Genomic DNA, 18,963 nt, shown 5'->3' with positions numbered 1-18,963 from the left:
ATATGTTACATAACTGTATAATTCCTCGGAGTAAAAAAAACAAAAAAAAAATCAATGCAAAAATGGTGTCTCAATATTAATACATAAGGGAATCCGCCCCGCCATTCTTGCATTCTATCTTCTCTTTTTCCTGGACGCCATAAGCTTCCCCGTCTAGTAAATTCTCTGCTTTTCTCCTTTTAATTTTGGACTTTATAATCTCGCTAACTAATTTGTCTTCCCAAAGACTGAAAACAGATCTAGAACTGGGTCAGGACCAAAATTTCATGCCAATTAACTTTTTCCATCAACCTTCGTCTTTTTCATTGATTTGCCACCATTGTCTTTATTTTTCTTCAACCTTTGCTTATTATCTCCACTCCGTTGCTCTGGCTTTTCATGAGGATTCACTTCCTTAAACTCTATTGGTTTTATAATAACACCTGGTCTCTTGACCACCTGCACATACCAGAGTATACTTACAAGACAGCTAGAAAAAATACACAAGCGTATTGTATTTTCCCCAAACAGATTCATTTGATATATAAAGACAACAACCTACTAACAGTATCCAATAAATTAAGGGTTTTTCTCCCCTGATAGAGAGCAGGACTATCCAAATATTGTTTTTAGTTAGTTTAAATAAGGGCTACGGCATGATTCAGTCTTCACTTTTCACACGAAAAATTCAAAGATAGAATAGCCAGTTCGACAAGGATCTGTTCTGAAACACTTACTTCAGGCCGGTTAAGAGGTCCAATCGCAGTTGCCGGATTAAATTCAGGTCCAATGGGCACACGCATGCTCTGTTCAAAGACCTCCTTGGAGGTAAAAGGGTAAGGCAACGCTTTTGTATGGAGTTTCTGAGCCTGCCATATCAAAAAGGAAATATGAAATTAAAACCTGCTCAATTTACTTGATTGAAAAAAACAAAGCACGCATACAAAACAAAATAAGTATTGAACTAGTCAGCAGATAGTTGGGGGCGTAGTTGGCAACATGATCCAAGCCATTAATTAAAACTGAAATTACACCAAGAAGGTCTACCAAAAGAAAAAGTAAATTAGAGCAAGAAAACACCAACCTCGACGAACACCCCCCATAATAATAACAGAGTAAATTACTCCCCCCTTCCTTGAATAATGTGTTACTATGCAGACCTTCCCTCTATCATAAAAACCTACCACAATTTCATTATATTTATGAAAAATATGCTATGGCTAACTCTGAAAGACCCATCAAACCTAAAAGATTTGTTAAATGAGCTGTTAGCTCATCGTTGTTTCGTGGTCAAATGCTCCTACACTTCTTCAGCCTTACATGTCAAGAAAATGGGACAAACACATTCATTGGTTGCAGCCCTTTACTCACATAATAGTTTTAAATAAAAGAAATAGAGAGTAGGTCCATGTATTCAAACGCAAAATGAGGTAGGAGTTAAAAATTTCACAATAATAATAATATTAATAATAGATAATTAATAATATTACTATAATTACAAACCTTGAGGTTATCTGAAATAGAAAACACTGAATTTAAAAATATGCCAATCAAGAATAACTCCTCAAATTTCTAATCGGAAAAATGATATGTAATCAAGTTGATATCTATTATCAGGAAAGAGCTTGGAAGTTGGAAGGTCCTAAACCTTGTATTTTGTGCTACTAACCTTCTTATCTAACTTCTCAGTGATGATCACATTTTTTAGCTGAGCATCCTTCCTCCTTTTGAGAGCTTCTGCCCTTTTTATCTGGGCATCTTCATGTTTTTTCAGCATCCAAGATGGTAAACCTTTCTTCTGCTGGATATGTGTCCATTGGCCCCAGCCAGGAATTAATAGAGGCTTTTCTGGTTCAGGATTTTCTTCGTCTAGGATCTCCTGCTTATCCTTTTCAAAATCACCTTCTACATCATCTCCAGCAAAAGCTTGCCGAAGGAGCTCCTCTTGAGAAGGAAGTTCATAAGACTGTTTAGAGACAGAAGACAGAATTCCATCCACCATCTGTCCTTCACTATCTGTATCGCTATCCTCTCCAAAATCCTTTTCAGTATGCTACAACATAAAAGGAAAGAAAAATAAGGCAAACCAACAACAGTACAGTGCAGTTTATGTTCATAACAAAGAGAAAGAGTTCATACTTTTATATCTTGCTTAACAGGCCTTGTAAGCTTTGGAGACTTCTTGATATTTATGTCTTTTTCATTTCTGTTTTTTGCCTGCTCATCATAAGTACATCAGTCCAGCAGAATGCTCAAATTTTAAATGGAATATACTTCTCTTTAATTAAGAAAGAGATTATAAATATTAAAACAAAACAATATATTAAAAGCATTTAAACCTTTTTCCATGTATCTGATGCAAATATAGAAACTTCATATGTAGTTTTTGGCCCAGGATTTTTAACAATCTCATCAAAGCTCTGTGAAAAAACAATGCATAAAATATATCATATCTATGAAGCAACTAGCAAGACAGAAGAAACTTAATAAGAAGTCCAAAAAAATAGGAATTTCTATACCTTGAAAACAGATTCATGATTAGTGTCAGTGTCTTCTTGAATTATGACCGAATCATCATTCATATCCTTCTGCAAAAGGTTAATTTCCCCATTCTCTACATTTCCACTTTTGCTGGCACCCAAGTCATCCTCACTATCACTGCTACCATAAAACTTATCTGATTTCACCTTATTACAAGCATTGGATGTTTGGGCTTTAGCTGCTCCAAATACTCTTCTGCCACTGGTAGAAGCAGCTTTTGGATCTTCTGAGCCACCAGAATTGTCTGGGTTCCTCAAGGAATCTTCATATTCTTGAAGAGCAAGGTTGGCTTCTTCAATTGCTGCTTCTTTTCTTTTCTCCAATCCACGCCTCTACACAAGAACAAATCATTGGGGGGGACCACAAACCAATAAGAAAAACTTCCTAACTGTCAAATTTTCATCTCTAAATTGGATATGATAAAACAAAACTAACATAAGCCAAAGATATATGCATCCTCCTCACTGTGGTGATCCCCACCCCCTTTTACAAGTACTAATAGAACAAATCATTTAAAAAAAAAAATAATTCATGTAAAAAATTTAAGTATCCAACCCACAATTTTCTCAGGATTAGGGACATATATCACCATGAGAGGCTAGGCTACTAATATTTCTTTCAAGGGGAAAGAAGAATAAGAAGAGAGAAGGAATGGATAATTACCATAAACGGTAAAGAAAGCAATCCTGACGTCGGAACTTCGTCCTCTTCCTCTAATACTTTCATTGTCTTCTCTTTTGCTTTTCCCAAAAGCTTGAAATCCCTATCCTGATCAGAACCGGCAGAGTTCTCAACTCCATCATCCTCATCACTGGTATCATCACTGCTGCTGCTACTACCCTTCATTGAGTGCATTTTTCTAGTCAATTCAGCATGCCTTTGAAGTTGTTCAGCTATGGCAGCACGAGTTCCTTCATCTTGGGTAGTTAAACCACGTTGTAAAATACGCTTAGCCCATTGATTCTGATTTTTGTGTTTCAGAGTCATGCGTTCCTGTATAAAGTTGGGAAGTTAGAAAAGGATTAATAGAAATAATTTTTGTCTTTTAATAAATAAGACAATAAATATTACAGTAAAAAGCATTCCTTAAGCTAAATTTCTCCGGCTCCTATTTCTTGAGGGATGATGATATACCTCTGCCCTTTGGCGCTCTTGTTTCATGGCAAATTCTTTAGCAGCTTCAGGGTCCATTTGAATCCTAGAAGACTCTGCCTTCAATCTATCTTTCTTCAACAAACGATGAAATGTTCTGGACTTGATCTTTTTAATATGCTTTGCCTTCATTTCATGACGAAAAAGAAGGCTCCGCATTTTAGCAATCCGATTTTGCCTATCCTTCTCATCTTCAATAGTGACCTATCAGGCACATAAAACAATTGAAATACAAGAATACACCAATAACTCCACATCCTAAGCATCACAAACATGGGTTAAAAATAATGCTAAATAAACAGAACTTTAAAATTGAAGTTGAAGCTAAATTTATTCTTAAACTCCAAAAGCCACACATGGAACATTGCAACGCACTTAAAATTGGAAATTGGATAAATTGAAGGCATCACTCCAATTGAGAATTGACCAGATCACATCACAAGCACTTAAACATTGAGGAGGTAAGAAAATATTGAGGGGAAAAAAAGATAGATTTAAAAGTCAGAAAAAGACAACTTAATCAGATTCCAGATTTGTAGATCAGTACCTTGTTCATTTCAAGAAGTCTAGAACCATCCTTTTTATGAGCTTCCATAACTTTGTCATCATGCACTAGTGCAGCAATTTTCCTCTCAAATTCAGTTCTTGGCTCAAATTCGGAAGCTATTGCTCCTATGGTTGAAAACCCTAAATCTACATTTTCATCAAAGAAAACAGTTGGTGCCTCTCTATTTCTCTGAATGATGTGCTGCCACTTTGTGACATCTTTCTTTGATATTTCATATGCCGCCTTCCTCTCTACCTTCGCTTGAACTGCCTTTGAAAGTGGTGCATGAACAGTTCTAGCGTGCTTTTCAATTTGTTGCATTCTCTTCCTAAGTTTTCCATAACCAGGATTTTCACGAAGAGGGTTCAGAAGATCCTCAATGCTAATGTGTCCATCACCATCCATAACATCACGACTAGGATTATATTCAGACTCTGGATACAGCTCTGACATAACAGCATGCATCATCTCCTTATTCTTTTTATTCTCTGCATTGTCATTAAAATTTACAAGCGTATTATACTTATGAAAACATAATAAACAGACTGTGAATGCACTAACAGTTGTTACTAAAATAATTCCCGTATAAGAAGTGGTCAGACTTGTCTCAAAAAGTTCAAAATAAACACCCTTCCATCTTGAAAACAATATTGCAACATTAAAAACTTCTTCATATGCATCTCAAATATGTATTTTTGTTTTCCAATAAATAGAGCAGAAAATTGACCAGATGCCTCTAAGGTCTAACCTAAATAATGGATAACACAAAAGCTAAACATCAATTTCTTACCTTCAAAAGCCTCACTCGGCATACCAGTAATTCCTTGTAACATCCTAGCATGTCTTCCATCATCTTCCTCTCCAGAATCGTCATTCAGAGCATTTTCATTCCTCATTGTCCCAACATAATCATCATCGTCTTCATCATCAGATTGCACATTCTCATCCTAAAAGTACAAATGGACACATAAATAACAATGAACCAGAATAGATAGAACAGATAAGTTGAAATATAAAATAACAAAAATAACAATAAACTTCATACTATATATAATTATGTACATATGGGTAATATGCAAATTCACATCATAAACAGAACTGCGCTGTGTAGATATCAAAATACAATGATTCTTTCACGTGAACAGCAGGGCAACCAAGAGCTATTCCGTCATGGATTGCAGCTTAGTGTCTCTGTCACTGATTTTGAAGGTAAAGTTTCAATCTATGCGGACTTCATGGCAGACCCATCCAAAAAGTGTGAACTTTGCTTGTCATCAGTTACAGTTCTACTTCTAACTATATATTGTCTATGAATTATTATTTTTCAATTTTTTCAAAATTTTGTTAATTGAAATGCTTGTCGGGTACAAAAACTTGTTACGCTAGTATCTATTTTATTGGATGTATCGTATAGTATAGTATATATGATATACTAGTTTTTGTTTCAAGCTTGTTGCAATATATTTAGTCCCTGATACCAATTAATTCATATATAAGAGTAAATAAATATATACACTGACGTTGCTTCTAGATTGATGTGGCAAAAGAGTGAAAAGGAACCCTTTATTCTATTTTTCTCATCTTACTTTCCTGCTTAAATCCGTGTCAAGAAAAGCCCCTGAGAAAATGAAATGATTCTGAAGATGGCTGGCCCATAAGAAACAATACTTTCTAAGATTCTGAGCTAATTGATTGGAATGCAAAATAAGGCCCCACCCTTCATTCATGATAGATCAGGGAGTCCACTCCTGGGGTTCTGGGCCCTTCAAATTATTGAAGTAACGCGGTATCAGCCGTCACCAAGAGGGTTTTTGTGAACATTTTGTCTATCTCTAAACAAAGCAAGAAGATTTCGCACTCTTTGTGCAACGAAACAATGCAAACAGATTTCGCACGTATGAGATCTAAACATAGCCCCATGGCTAAGAGTAAATATGCAGATCGATTGCCTCAGATACAAAAAGGGTGTCTACAAGTTTTGTATACTCTTTTATCTTTCGTTCCCCACTCTAATATCACCAATGAGAGTTACTTCCCCCCTCTAAAATCTACTTTGGCAAATTAATTTACGACAAGATAATCCAAACACTGAAATAAAATGCAAATCACTACTTCGAGATCAGATGGAGAGTTTGAAATAAAAACCTCGAATTCATGAGAAAGGTCATTATTTACTGACGAAGGATCGTAGCGCCTATTCTTCCTTGATTCCTCCTCGGCCTGTTTTTCCTCGTACTCGTATACGTCGTTGTCGGAATCCATGATGTCAGCATCGCCCCCATCGAATGCAGTAGTGTGGTTTAAACGGTCAACCTCTCTTTGCAACGACGAAGGCAACCGGGGACCGGTCTTCTTCCGTTGAATGTTGCCGTTCTTCTTCGACTTCTTCACTCTTCCGCGGTTGGCTTCGACCCTGTCCTTACGCTTCTTCTCTGCCATGCTCTACTTCGGGGTTTCAGAGCAATAGCTGCTAACACGCTCTAGAAATGAGATGCGGATGCAACGCTCAGCAATACAATCTAAAACCCTACTTCGCTGGCTATTTAATTAATCCATTAAATTAACGGAATTTAATGTCTCAGGTATAAAATTTATATAAGATTTATTTAATACATACATATAAAAATAAAATAAAAAATATATAAAATTTATATTTTTTTCTGTTTATATAGACTACACATTTTTATATGTGAATGAGATAATTTAATTTTCTACGATATAAAAAATCAAAACTTTAAATCAAATTATGACTATAACAAAGTTTATATCTATCAATCTCAAAATTACATCATTTTGAAAGTTATTGAAATTAAAGAATGGTGTTTTGGTAAAATTATATCACAAAAAAAAAAAATTCAAAAATATGCTTCATCAATTTTTAACGACGTAAATTTAGAATTGCTCAGATAACTTTCTCTACTGTGGTAGGAGAAATATTTTTCTCATAGAAAATAGACATAAATGTAATAAAGTTGGTTTCATTTTTTTTTTTTGGTAAATATATTTAAATTTATTTAGATGTCGATATTTAATAATTAAAATAAATAAGATAAAAATATTGTAATTAAGAGTTTCAAAATTAGATAAAATATATTTAAACATGATAAATTAATTATACTTTTTAATCAATTTTAAATAGATTAGATATCTATCTAAATATGAATTTATAATAAATAAATAAAATAAGAATAATACTATTAGAATTTAAAGTTCATATACAGAATGCACTAAAAAAAATTATATACAAAATAAATTTAAAGAGTTGTCCTGATTAAAGAATCTTCCTTTCATGTGATATAATTATCAAGAGGGGAGAAAAGTGTGCCACACATTAATTCTTGGTTGAATTAAACACGAGTTCGGAACAATGATCAAAATGTCATATTTTGTCAATTTTTTTATTTAAATATCAAGTGAATAATATTTTTTATCAGACGCCACATATTATAATTCGCTATCGCTGGAAGCGAATTTCATGGCTAATGATTTATTGACACGTGGTCGGTCATATTGCAGACCAAATTTGCTATCACTGATAGTGAATTATGACACGTCAGCTTTTTCATGTGAAAGTGTGTCACGTGTTATAAAATTATTGACAAACATAATTTGCTATCATTCGTAGCAATTATACTTACGTGACAGTCTAGTAAAAAGTATTGTTCGTTTTGGATAAATTTTTTACCAAAAGATGACATTTTAATCTATGTTCCCACGAGTTCCTTATATTCCTGGTCTTAGCTTCTTCTTTTTTAACACGAGTTCGCGGGGAGAAGTGATAGACACCCCAATTTGAAAATGACTATGTGGAGTGATTTGTTGTTGTCTGATGTATTTCAAAATTTCTTGAAAAGGAATAACAAGCTGCAAAAGTTTTGAGTGCTTACCATGTTGCATTCTGATTTGTAATATTAACGTCGTGAATGGAATTTTTTAACTTGAATTTTCCTTTTCAAGAAGATTGCGAGTGCCCTCAGAGCTTCACCCCTTAAGCGTGCCACTTATCGTAATTCATAAGCAGACTTTTCCCTTGTTACTTTATACACAGTGGGCTTTGCATTCCATCAAATTGTGATCCGATTTTGGTTGACATTATAAATCCAAATTGTAAATACCATAAATCAATATTTAAAATCTAATCTAAAATTTAATATATTTTATAAAGCAAGAATTTGTAACATTCTTCAATTATAAAGCAAGACACGCAATTAGTATATGTAAAATAATGATTAAGTTTATCAATCCCATTAATATTGGCGTACTTAGTAAATCCATCTACTTCTGAAATTAATGAAATTAGAATATTATCATAAATGAGAAAAAAAAACAGCTAATGATTTAATCGTAAATAGATGATTAAATCATAAATAGATGGAGTCTAATATGATAAGATTAAAGAATGATTTAATCGTCTACCGAAAAAAAAAATGATTAAATGAAAAGAAGAAGAAGAAAAATAATTAACTTTTAGTTGATGGAACTTATAGTTGCTGATGCTAGAAATATGTCTAGCTTGTTAATTTCTGATTTGTATTTACTTTCTGTTTCTGGGGCTTAGCCCCTCTTTATTTACAAAAAAAATAAAAAGTAATAATAATTAACTTTTATTTATTTTAAAGTTGCCAAAGCATTAGCTTTAATTAAACACAAAAGGACTAGAAAGCAACTAATTATCAATCATATTCAAATAGTTTGATATAATGAGAACTATTTGAACAATCTGGCGAACAACATTAGCATATGTGGGAAGCAAGGACGTATCCTGATAAGGAGGATCCATTGGCCCCTCCCCTGAAACACAAGCATCAACTTCGTCCATGACACTAGATGCAGCCACGTTCACGCCATTGTAATCTCCTAAATTCAACCGCTGTTGGGTGTATTCAATACTATCTTCAAGAGCACTCTTGAAAAGTACCAAACATTATTTGTAATGCTTTCTTGCTTTAGGATTGGCAGAACTTTGTGAAATCAACCCATTGATCAAGTTGATTGAGTTGGTGAGATTTGCACGAACGACGTCAACGGTGTATTGGGCAAAGTTACTGAGATCTACACCAATTACTCCATCAGGCTTCGAGTTTAGAACTCTTGAACAAAATGAAGGGTTTTCGGCTTTATTGCAAATGACATTTACTTCCACAACTTTTTCTGCATAAGAGGATGTAGCAAATAAAAAAAAAATACCAGCACAAAATAAGAAATCAAGCAAGCTCTATCAAATAAATGAACCATTGTGTTGTCTTTTTTTCTTATTTCTCCTTAGTTTTAGGTTTTATCTCTTATTTATAAAATTTAGTAGAATTCTAGATCTTGGTGACTCTTTTGAGGGCCCATGTCCAAATTTGTATCTATTTCAATAGGATTCATAATAATTGATGATTATTTCCTTTATTTAGTATTACTTCCTTTTTATGTTGCCCTTCGTTGAGCCTTCTCGTATGGACTCATAACAGGTGTGTTAAGTGTTAGAATCATTTTATATTTGTCAATTGAAAACAAAAATTCATACTCATTTCACAATACATTAATTTTCACGTATTTGAATTCCTTATTTGGAATTTATTCATTACGCCCAAATCTGTGAGTTAAGTATCATAATAATGAATTAAATTATCTATTACACTCCAAAGAAACCTCCTCCTCCTTCTACGTACGCCATAGTTCTGCTTTGTGTCTGGCGCTCAGTTACATCACCCTCTTTACTTTCAGTCCAAGAATCCAAAGAACCTAAAGGTGTTGAAGTTTCAGAACCTGCTGATGCACAAAGAACACATCCGTTTGCCAAGTTTCAAACTACAAACATGTCTACAGCACTAAATTGTAAATGTGTTCGTACATAAAATGTAAATGTAAATGAGAGGGGTCGTCCCGAACAGAATTGCCTCTCGTGAAGAATACACGTTGTTTATCCATAAAAAACATCATTCTTTGACAAGTTATATATCATTCACGAAATGCGATTACTGGTTATTGGGTAGCTATTAGTAAACATGGCAACCATTTTTTCCTTTCCGTCTATGTATAATTACTGGAGGCCTCAATTTAGAAGTAACATGCTTCAGTGCTTCACTATGTTTCTGGAAGAAAATGATGCGTATTACAAATTGATAACTTTACCTAGGAACAAAGAAAGCAGGAAACGAAAGCAATTACCTCATAAAGTGCAAGACACACGGGGTTAAGAGAGACAAGGGTGAGTAACCCGTGTTGGAGTAGCGGAGCACGTGCATAGGGTTCAATGGCATTTGAGAGCCAAGAGATTTGCACGTGCCCTGCTTCTCCAACAAGGAGCTTCTCAACCAGTAAAGACCATACACCTTGTGCTTGATGAGGTCGGTAGTGGAAGTTGAGTTCGAATTACACAAGGGAAAAGGCTCAGTATTTATAGGTGCAAAAAGCTAAAGCACATAAACAAAACCTCTGCCAAAGCATGTCATGACAGTACACACAGAAATTCAAAGTAGCGATATGGAAGGACCCCAATCCTGTCATGCCTGCTTTAATTTCATAAAAGAGTAAACCACGTAAATATGGCATTGGAGTAGAATGTAAAAATTTAATCCTAACTCTTAAGGAGCTATAAATGTACCTATCAGGAACTAATGTGTCAGTGTGTAAGGATGTGATTCCTTAAGAATTAGAATATAATTTTTGTATTGTCAAACACTGTGCATCACCAAGATTTTCGTAACAAATTTGGAAAATTAGTCTTAAAAAAAGCCAACAACCCCTTTTTTCAATTGAGGCTCAATGCAGCAAGGAGACAAGCTAGCTCAAGCCCTCTGAAGTCCTTTTGCCCTTTGTTTTGTACTAAATTTAATGCCAGATCAATAGTTTTGGGTCCCACATGCATATGGGGCTCCCCTTTTTCATTTGCAAAGAAATGGATAGTGCAAGCAGGGGAAGAAGAATAATGTATGAGTGCACGTAGGCTTTGCGTGTTGGGCGCAAGTTTTTGAGTATGGCATGGCATGTGTGTTTTGGAGAAAGTTGGGAGGCTCCCTAGGTAGATATGATTCCCTATATGTAATAGGTTCTTACCTTTTCCCCCAAACTTTTTGGTGATTTAACAGAGGGTAGACTACAAGAATTTCAAAGACTTAACATTAATATCCGGTTGCAGAAAAAGTAAACAATGAACACTACACAAAACTTACACACCAGGCTAACTTGGTATTATTCAGCAAGCGTAACCACGGTTCGGTCAAGAAGCTTTATATTTACATTTGCGTCTCTCTCATTTGCATTCATTAAGTGTAATGCGTGTATGATTCGCCTTTAATGCATTATTATTGGCGACCATCCTCTGTTCAGAGCAGATTCTATTCCACAGCATGCGAGAACCTGTGTGCCGTGCGACATTGGTTTACATATTAGTGAAGAGTTTCTACACATAGGTCACATACTCACACTTAAGCGGCCATCATTTCGATTTGGTGAATCGTTCACTCTCACTGCCATAGAAGTTGAAATGTGCATAAAGGTTAAAAAGCAATGCGCAACGGTGCTTGCCTGTCACACTGGATGCCTAATTTTTGATAAGGACTTACGTATGATGCATTAAAGAATCGATGAGGTCAATGTTAGGAAAGATATTTTTTTAGTGTCATTTAAAGATGGATTGGAACTGTTATCACTTTAAAATGGCCATGCTTTATCTTGTGGAAGAAGAACATAGATTCTGGATGAGATCATTATTAAATCTATGGACTTTAAATATTGGCGTGTGCATCCTGCACTTGGTATGCAGTAAAAGCTTTATTTGGTCACACACTCATTATTCAAAAGGCATTTGAAACCCAATCATGCTCCCAAACAGCTAAAATTCTACCGCACTTGATGTGTGTTTTTGACTATGCTTCAAAAAAGGGAACAGCAACCCAACAAAAAGGTACTTCCTTTCTTGTCCATTAAATTTGGGCAGTGATGAAATCTTCCAATACCCGGTCACATGTCAACAAAACAAATATTCATTTCACAGCCATACATTGCCACTATGGAGCTAATTCTACTAACTCATTCTGTTTTCGCTCTACGGTTACCAACATGGAACAACCCTCAGATTAACGAGACCGATTATTATCAGAGTTTCTTCATATGAAAATTGCCCCCACTACGTCTAATGAATGCCGAACCCCAAACAGTGAATTACGGTACTCATTTAATCAAAATGACAAGGGATTGAATAAAGCAAATCAGTCATTCCAATAGATACCAGGCAATGGAGGACATGGGACTGGAATCAAGACATGCTATTTACCAAAAAAAATTATGTTAATAGCTTGTATAGCAGTACACATGTTTAACGTACATGTAAGGGGGAAAACTGATTTTTTTTTTCTATTTTTGACCAATGTAATAAATAAGATCACTACATTTTCAATAATTAAGCAGACAATTCATAATAGGATAACCAAAATGGTTGTATACTCGGGCAAGAAAGGCATTCACTTACTTTTCAACTAGTAGATGATTATGGGATATCTTCATCAAATAAGACAAATGCATGACAAATGGCAATTCTAGAAAAAGTAAAAAAAAAATTGGTACAAGATAAACTCGACCCAGTTAAAAAAAATTTGAATACAGATTTTCATAAAAATGTAAAAGTGATTACACTAGCTACAATCATACACGAACCGAGGCTGCTTGGGGCAAACGCCAATTAAGAAGATACACCATTGCATTATGTGGATTAACAACTCTACGCTAAGGATATATGATTCCTGCCGTTCTCATACCATAATTTGAAGAGACTGGTATCTATTTCTTGGCATAAGTTATCAACATAGGGTTTTGCGGGGTTATCTTGAAACCCTGTAGCGCCTGCATAGCCACTGTGGATTGCATCTCATCTCCATACTCCACAAAGGCAATTCCTGGTTTTGTTTCAACCATTCTAACTTCCTTGAAACCAGGATATTGAAGGAAGAGCATTTGCAGCATCATGGGAGTTGTCTCATTGGGAAGATTCTGAATAAAGAGAATATTATTTGGTGGAGCAGGAGCCTCAGGTACCATAGATTTCGCACCACCTGGATAAGGTATCTGGGATAGCTGCAATATTAGAAAGAGCACGTAACAACTGTAGAAGTAACTAACTAAACGTGGTGACCGGCAAAGAATATGAAACAAAATTGTTCACGCTTCAGTGTATCTGAATCAATTGCTTTGAAACAGATAGCGTGTCATCTCATCTTAATAATTTCTATTTATGACAATAATCTCTCTCCCTATCTCACTTTCTACTAGAAGAACATTTCCTTCTTTTTTTCTGAAGGCAGAAATCAGAAAATCAAAAATTATTTTCAAGGGCAAACCAATAAATTGGAAAGAAAACTTCCCTGCTAGAGACAAATTACTATTAAACGGAAAGAATTCTAAAGTTGCTAAATTCACATGAGACAAATTCTTAGCATATCAGTAGGTCTTTACCATCATCGTTGACCAAACAAAAAACTAAAACAGCAGAAGAAACTTACAGCAGGTGTTGCCCCATAAGCACCAGGATAAGCTGGATTTAGGCCCATTCCAGCTAAATTAGCATCATGTTGGTCCTTCCGTTTTTTGCCTGCAACAAAATGTAACAAGGTCACCTCCATATATTGTCCATACTACACAGCTTTTCAGCAAAAGAGTTGCATCCATCCTAGATGCTCAAAACTATAGAATAACTCTGTCACTTGCTGATGTATACATGAAAAATATCACAATTTTATGAAATTCAATAACTACCCTTGCTTTAGTTGCCTAAAGGCATGCTGGAGTCAATTACAATAGCATAAAATAGATTAGAACCAAAATCACTCGTCACCCCCACCCCAAAACAAAAGACAGTTTCATGAAATCTATTGGTCCTAGTTGCCATTTTTGGTCATTCAGTGTACTGGGCTCCCATTTTAAAGAGGAAATGAGCTCTAGTTTAGTTTATGTGTACCCATACGGGTTTAAACTTTACAGTTTAAAATGCTTATAAAAATAATAGAGTTCAAAGAGTGTTGCACCTTTGTCATCATGCCTCTTACGTTTTTCCCTAGGAACAAAAGTACCATCAGCTTTTGCTATTATATCAGATTTAGTCTTTGCATACTGTATTCTCTGCATAAATTGCAATGTCAAATTCAATTTCTTGCAAGAGAATAAGTTCTATGGCACTGGCATAAACTAAAGAGTAAACTATAGCATATCCAGCAGAAAGTAAGGAGATAAAGTAAAATAATAAGCAAGTTAAGTTGTTTGAATCAATCTGTTCCTTTTATACAAAAAGAAAATTGGAAAAATAAAATAAAATAAAGTATTCTTACTAAATAGAATACAAATGAGATGCGTGATTATAATAAAATTCATTTCTCAAGATAAATTCAATGAACCTTTCTATTTGACTAGGCTCTAGAGTCAAATAATCTATTTTTTGCTTTAGATAAAATGGATAGATATTAAAGACAAATTTATAAAAATATTTCTCCTAGAGATTTGCTAAATATCCAAAGAGTCGAGCTAATGAGCAACCATTATGTAAGCAGACAATGACAAAAAGCAATTTGCATACCCTAAGAACATTCAGATAGAAATAATTGTCAATTTCCTAAAGCCACATCATGAAGTCAGACCTGTCACAGAAAATTTTTGCTTCTGTGCTACATGAATCTAAAATCTGATTTGATTCATGATTTTGTGATTAAAGCTTGTTCAATATAATTAGTGAAATAGTGTTATGAACCAACTATCCCGGTAGCTTAAGCTTTTAGATGACTACACATGAATGATTTTATATTACATCTCTAACATGCCTCCTCATGCAAGAGCACATTGGGCTTGAAGCTTGGATAATACACAAGTCCACTTATTTTGTGCTAGAATTCACTTTTTTTTTTTTAGAAGAATGGGGGTTGCAAGGATACAACTCTCTACCATTCGATCATAGAGGCTCTGATCCAATGTCATGAATGGTTTTATATTACATCTCTAACATAGAATAGTTAACTTTATTAAAAATGATAAACCACTAACAAGTCTCTATTAAATTAATCGCAATTATAGTCAACGGATCCTTGACATTGAGGATAAATATAGACATATTGTACTCAGCCAGACCTTAGCATCAGTTTTGCCTAGAGTTCTATACTATTTCTTTCTAAAATCCATTGTTCCTACTTCCTACCAAGAAAAGATCTCCGTATTTTGTTCAGTTAGGGGAGATGAGGGACTTGGAGCCTGGCTGATAAAGAGAACTTATTCTACTAACTCCATAGCAAACAAGATAGCCACTATTGCCACTTCGTCACAAGGCAAGAGTAATTTCATGGAACATTTAACATATTTGGACACTAGTCTTCTTCCTTGGGAATTTCCATTTCCCAAAAACAATTTAACAGCTATTGAGAAAAAAAGAGTTTCTACTAGACAAGCATTGCTCTGTAACGTTTTCAAATCTTGTAGGACGTAGATTATGCTAAATTTCCAAATCATAGTAAAAAGCAGTCTTCTCAGAAACCAGAACCATACTAAACCAGATAATTATAATTACAGGAGTTAATCCTAATTAAAAAACAAGCCTAAACAACTTATTTAAAATAAAATAAAAAAATTAAATAAATACAAAGTAGAGAACAGGTTTGGAGTTGACAAGTAAAATTGAAGGTGGAATGAATGTGAAGGAGTATATGATACCATGGGCTTATCATAGAAGGGGAAACCTTGCATTTGCCTGAGGGCATTGGAAGCAGAATAGACATCCTCAAATACCACCCAAGCTTGACCCTTGTGCTTCAGGGTCTTGAAAGCTAACACCTCCAGTATCTTCCCGAACTGACTGAAAACAGCGTTTAAAGACTTCTTCAACTCTGCATCAAATTATAATAAATATAAATAATATAAATCTCTATTGAAATTGAAGTCGCAGAAACACGAAATAAACAGCGTACCCTCAATCTTAATCTTTTCGTTAAGGTTGTTGATGTAGATGGTTGAGCTTTTAGGGGTTTCAGCGTCCGCATTCACTTCAGACATCTTTTACTTGCGCTCTCGAACTGGAAGAGTGAGCTTCTCTACGACGGGGTTGAGTTAAACCCTAGGCCACTGCCGGAGCTGCTGCTCTAGGCCAGTCAGTGATATTCAAGGCCATTGGGCTTTGAGCCATCTGTTCGTTTGGGCCTGTATTTCTAAGCTCGATTTACTGGTCCATATACATGACACTTGGTTGGCCCAATATGAGGCTACGTTGAACATCTAGAAACGCAGACGACAAGTCGAAAACTAATTTATTTACTTAAAAAAAGTTCATGATACATCATCATTTTATATGAAAGAATTAAATAAATGTATATGCAACATAATTTAAAATTTTCTTAACACATACTTTTAAAGTTAAAGGATTGTCGTAATTACTCTATTCATTTGCAGCACCTCGCGCATCGCATTCAGTGATTCAAATACGAGTGTGTCTTTCCAAAGTTTGGACTTTGGATTGTTCATCTAGTTCATATGTATAGGAAAGGAAATTCCAAACTAATTGATATATTATTGCCCCTACTAATTTCCCAAAAAAATTACTAAAATAAATTATTAGGTGAAAATATTTAATATTTTATTTTTTAAGTGATTATTATAATTTTGAAAAATTAATAAATACTTCTTAACATATGTCATAAAGACAGGTGTTAATGAAAAATTTTAATGTTTAAAATATAATGTATTAACTGTTTATTATTTGAGCATATTAAGATTAAATTTTTCTTTAAGACGGAGCTCATGTAGCACAAAAGTTGGAATCTTATAATTGTCGAGCAAATAAATTATAAATAACCAATACATTATCAATCTAAATAAAAAATAATAATGACATAAGTTTACGTAGTTTTTAAGCGTGTAATAATATGTCAGTTATTTATAAACTTAATTTACACATCCTGGATGAGGCACTTTTTAATTATTTTTATTACATTGAAAGTTAAAAAAACTTAAATAAAAAACTTGAGAAATTGAAAATAAATATTTTACTTTTACAGAAAAAATTTGTGCTAAACGCAGACAAAAAGGCAGATGTCAAACTAATTGCAACTTTTTTTCTTTTTTTTTGGTAAAGAACTAATTGCAACTTTTTACATTAACTACATTAATGGTATTTATGAATAATAATATTTCATGCGCATCTTTATAATATACATCACATTATATCTGTATGATATGACTGATAATGAAAAAATGTAAAGAATTATTTTATTTAACCTAAAATTTAAGTGGTTGGGTGAAGATTTTTTAATAATTTATATTATTTTTTAATTTCTCTTCATACAAAAAATTATTGAGTTTGAAGGTTAAATAATACACATACTTAGCTACTTATGTTTATAAACTTCATAATATTTGATTATTTATTAATTAAATAGAAATATGTATCGAACTCGTTGTCATTAAAACTATGACGCAGAAAATTATTTCTATACAAAGATTTAAGCTATTGGGGGAATATAGTTTAATAATTTATATTATTCTTTCAAAAAAAATGTTGTTATCAAAATGTACACGTGTAAACATTTGAATGAGCATAATTACAATCAGATAATAAAAATTATATGAAATTTGATATAATACATATGAAAAGTAGGTTATTGTAATCATTCATTCCTCACTCTCCTGTGCAGTTGTGTACAAGATTTCTTTTTGTGAGTAAAATATTCCAGAGAGAAATATGATTGAGTGGAAGGTCCAATATCTCACGCTAGTGACATTTGACCATAGGGATTCTGTAATTACATACTAATCTTTTTAAGACATTAATTTATGAAAAAACTATTTATTTTGTATGAAAAACTCTTGGCATTTTCTATTGTAAAACTAACAAGTGATGATGTCACACACTTTATGGGATAATAACGACCCAGCAAATTGTTGGGTGTACAACACAAGTTATAGTTGACTTATCTTAAAAACCACACAAGAAATTCACACAGCCTGTGGTCTCCACACGTTCAAGTCTTCATTCCATATTTCCGGGTGTATTTTTTTTTTTTTCTGTTTTAAATTAAAACAATGGGTAAAATACAATAACTTCCCTGAACTTTGGTAATATGACAGTGAGTCTCATTCTCGCACAAAAATAACACTCCTCCCCATTTGACTCGTTGACTAAAGTTGGTGTTAGATTCTCTTTCCAACTCAACCATGGTTTAGCTCATTGACATATCTTTGTTATTCTTACACTTTTTAATCATGCAGAAATAGCACCGCAAGTCCCACAATCCCATTCCACATGGCCACTTCCATATCCACTTGATCCAAAATATCCCTATGCATTCACCGCACAAAATAGGTGTTAGGTTTTTTTAAAGAGAAAGGATATTCTCACTATCAAAAAATTTCACTACTAATTTACTATTTATCTAATCATCATTAGATTAATATTTTCTCTCTCTTCAAAAACTTTTTAACATTCTCTCTCTTTGATCCAATAATAATGTGATAGGTAGTAAGTTAGTAGTAAGAATTTTTAGTAGTTAGAATATCCTAACTCTCTTTTAAATAAACCTTAACCGGTTAACATATATACACAAAGGTATAAACCCTACCGATGGAATTAGTAAGAGTGATCAAAATATCATTATTCATTAAGTTTTTTTATTCAAATGTAATACGAACAGCGTTATTTCTGAATATGTCACGCGAGCAAGTTCGTTACAGTGCCCAGCGAACTTAGTAGGCAATGATTTCGTTACACGTGACACATTTTAGCAGAAAAAATT

At 33.9% G+C, this 18,963-nt stretch overlaps 2 protein-coding genes across 3 annotated transcripts; both read right to left on the bottom strand.

Annotated features, from left to right (window-relative positions):
• Nucleotides 1-13: 13 nt before the first annotated feature.
• On the bottom strand, nt 14-6,658 carry LOC133308820 (uncharacterized protein C57A7.06). The gene is made up of 11 exons (XM_061509537.1): nt 6,365-6,658; nt 5,010-5,166; nt 4,220-4,707; nt 3,655-3,876; nt 3,184-3,513; nt 2,499-2,852; nt 2,319-2,399; nt 2,119-2,196; nt 1,649-2,032; nt 717-848; nt 14-438 (listed from the first exon to the last, which is right to left on the bottom strand). The coding sequence occupies exons 1-11, from the start codon at nt 6,656-6,658 to the stop codon at nt 274-276; spliced, it is 2,685 nt and encodes an 894-aa protein (XP_061365521.1). The 3' UTR covers nt 14-273.
• Nucleotides 6,659-12,659: 6,001 nt separating this feature from the next.
• LOC133308818 (U1 small nuclear ribonucleoprotein A) lies at nt 12,660-16,335 on the bottom strand. 2 transcript variants are annotated; one of them, XM_061509534.1, is made up of 5 exons: nt 16,147-16,335; nt 15,893-16,065; nt 14,227-14,320; nt 13,705-13,793; nt 12,660-13,279 (listed from the first exon to the last, which is right to left on the bottom strand). In XM_061509534.1, the coding sequence occupies exons 1-5, from the start codon at nt 16,229-16,231 to the stop codon at nt 12,986-12,988; spliced, it is 735 nt and encodes a 244-aa protein (XP_061365518.1). In that variant the 5' UTR covers nt 16,232-16,335; the 3' UTR covers nt 12,660-12,985. The 2 variants fall into 2 exon arrangements, with proteins under 2 accessions (XP_061365518.1, XP_061365519.1); XM_061509535.1 differs by having other exon boundaries at nt 12,660-13,270.
• Nucleotides 16,336-18,963: the final 2,628 nt, after the last annotated feature.

This window comes from Gastrolobium bilobum, unplaced genomic scaffold, assembly GCF_033153095.1.
Source record: "Gastrolobium bilobum isolate Gb01-03AN ecotype WA unplaced genomic scaffold, APGP_CSIRO_Gbil_v1 utg15473, whole genome shotgun sequence".
Lineage (NCBI taxonomy): Eukaryota > Viridiplantae > Streptophyta > Magnoliopsida > Fabales > Fabaceae > Gastrolobium > Gastrolobium bilobum.
This window is presented reverse-complemented; position numbering and strand designations above follow the sequence as displayed.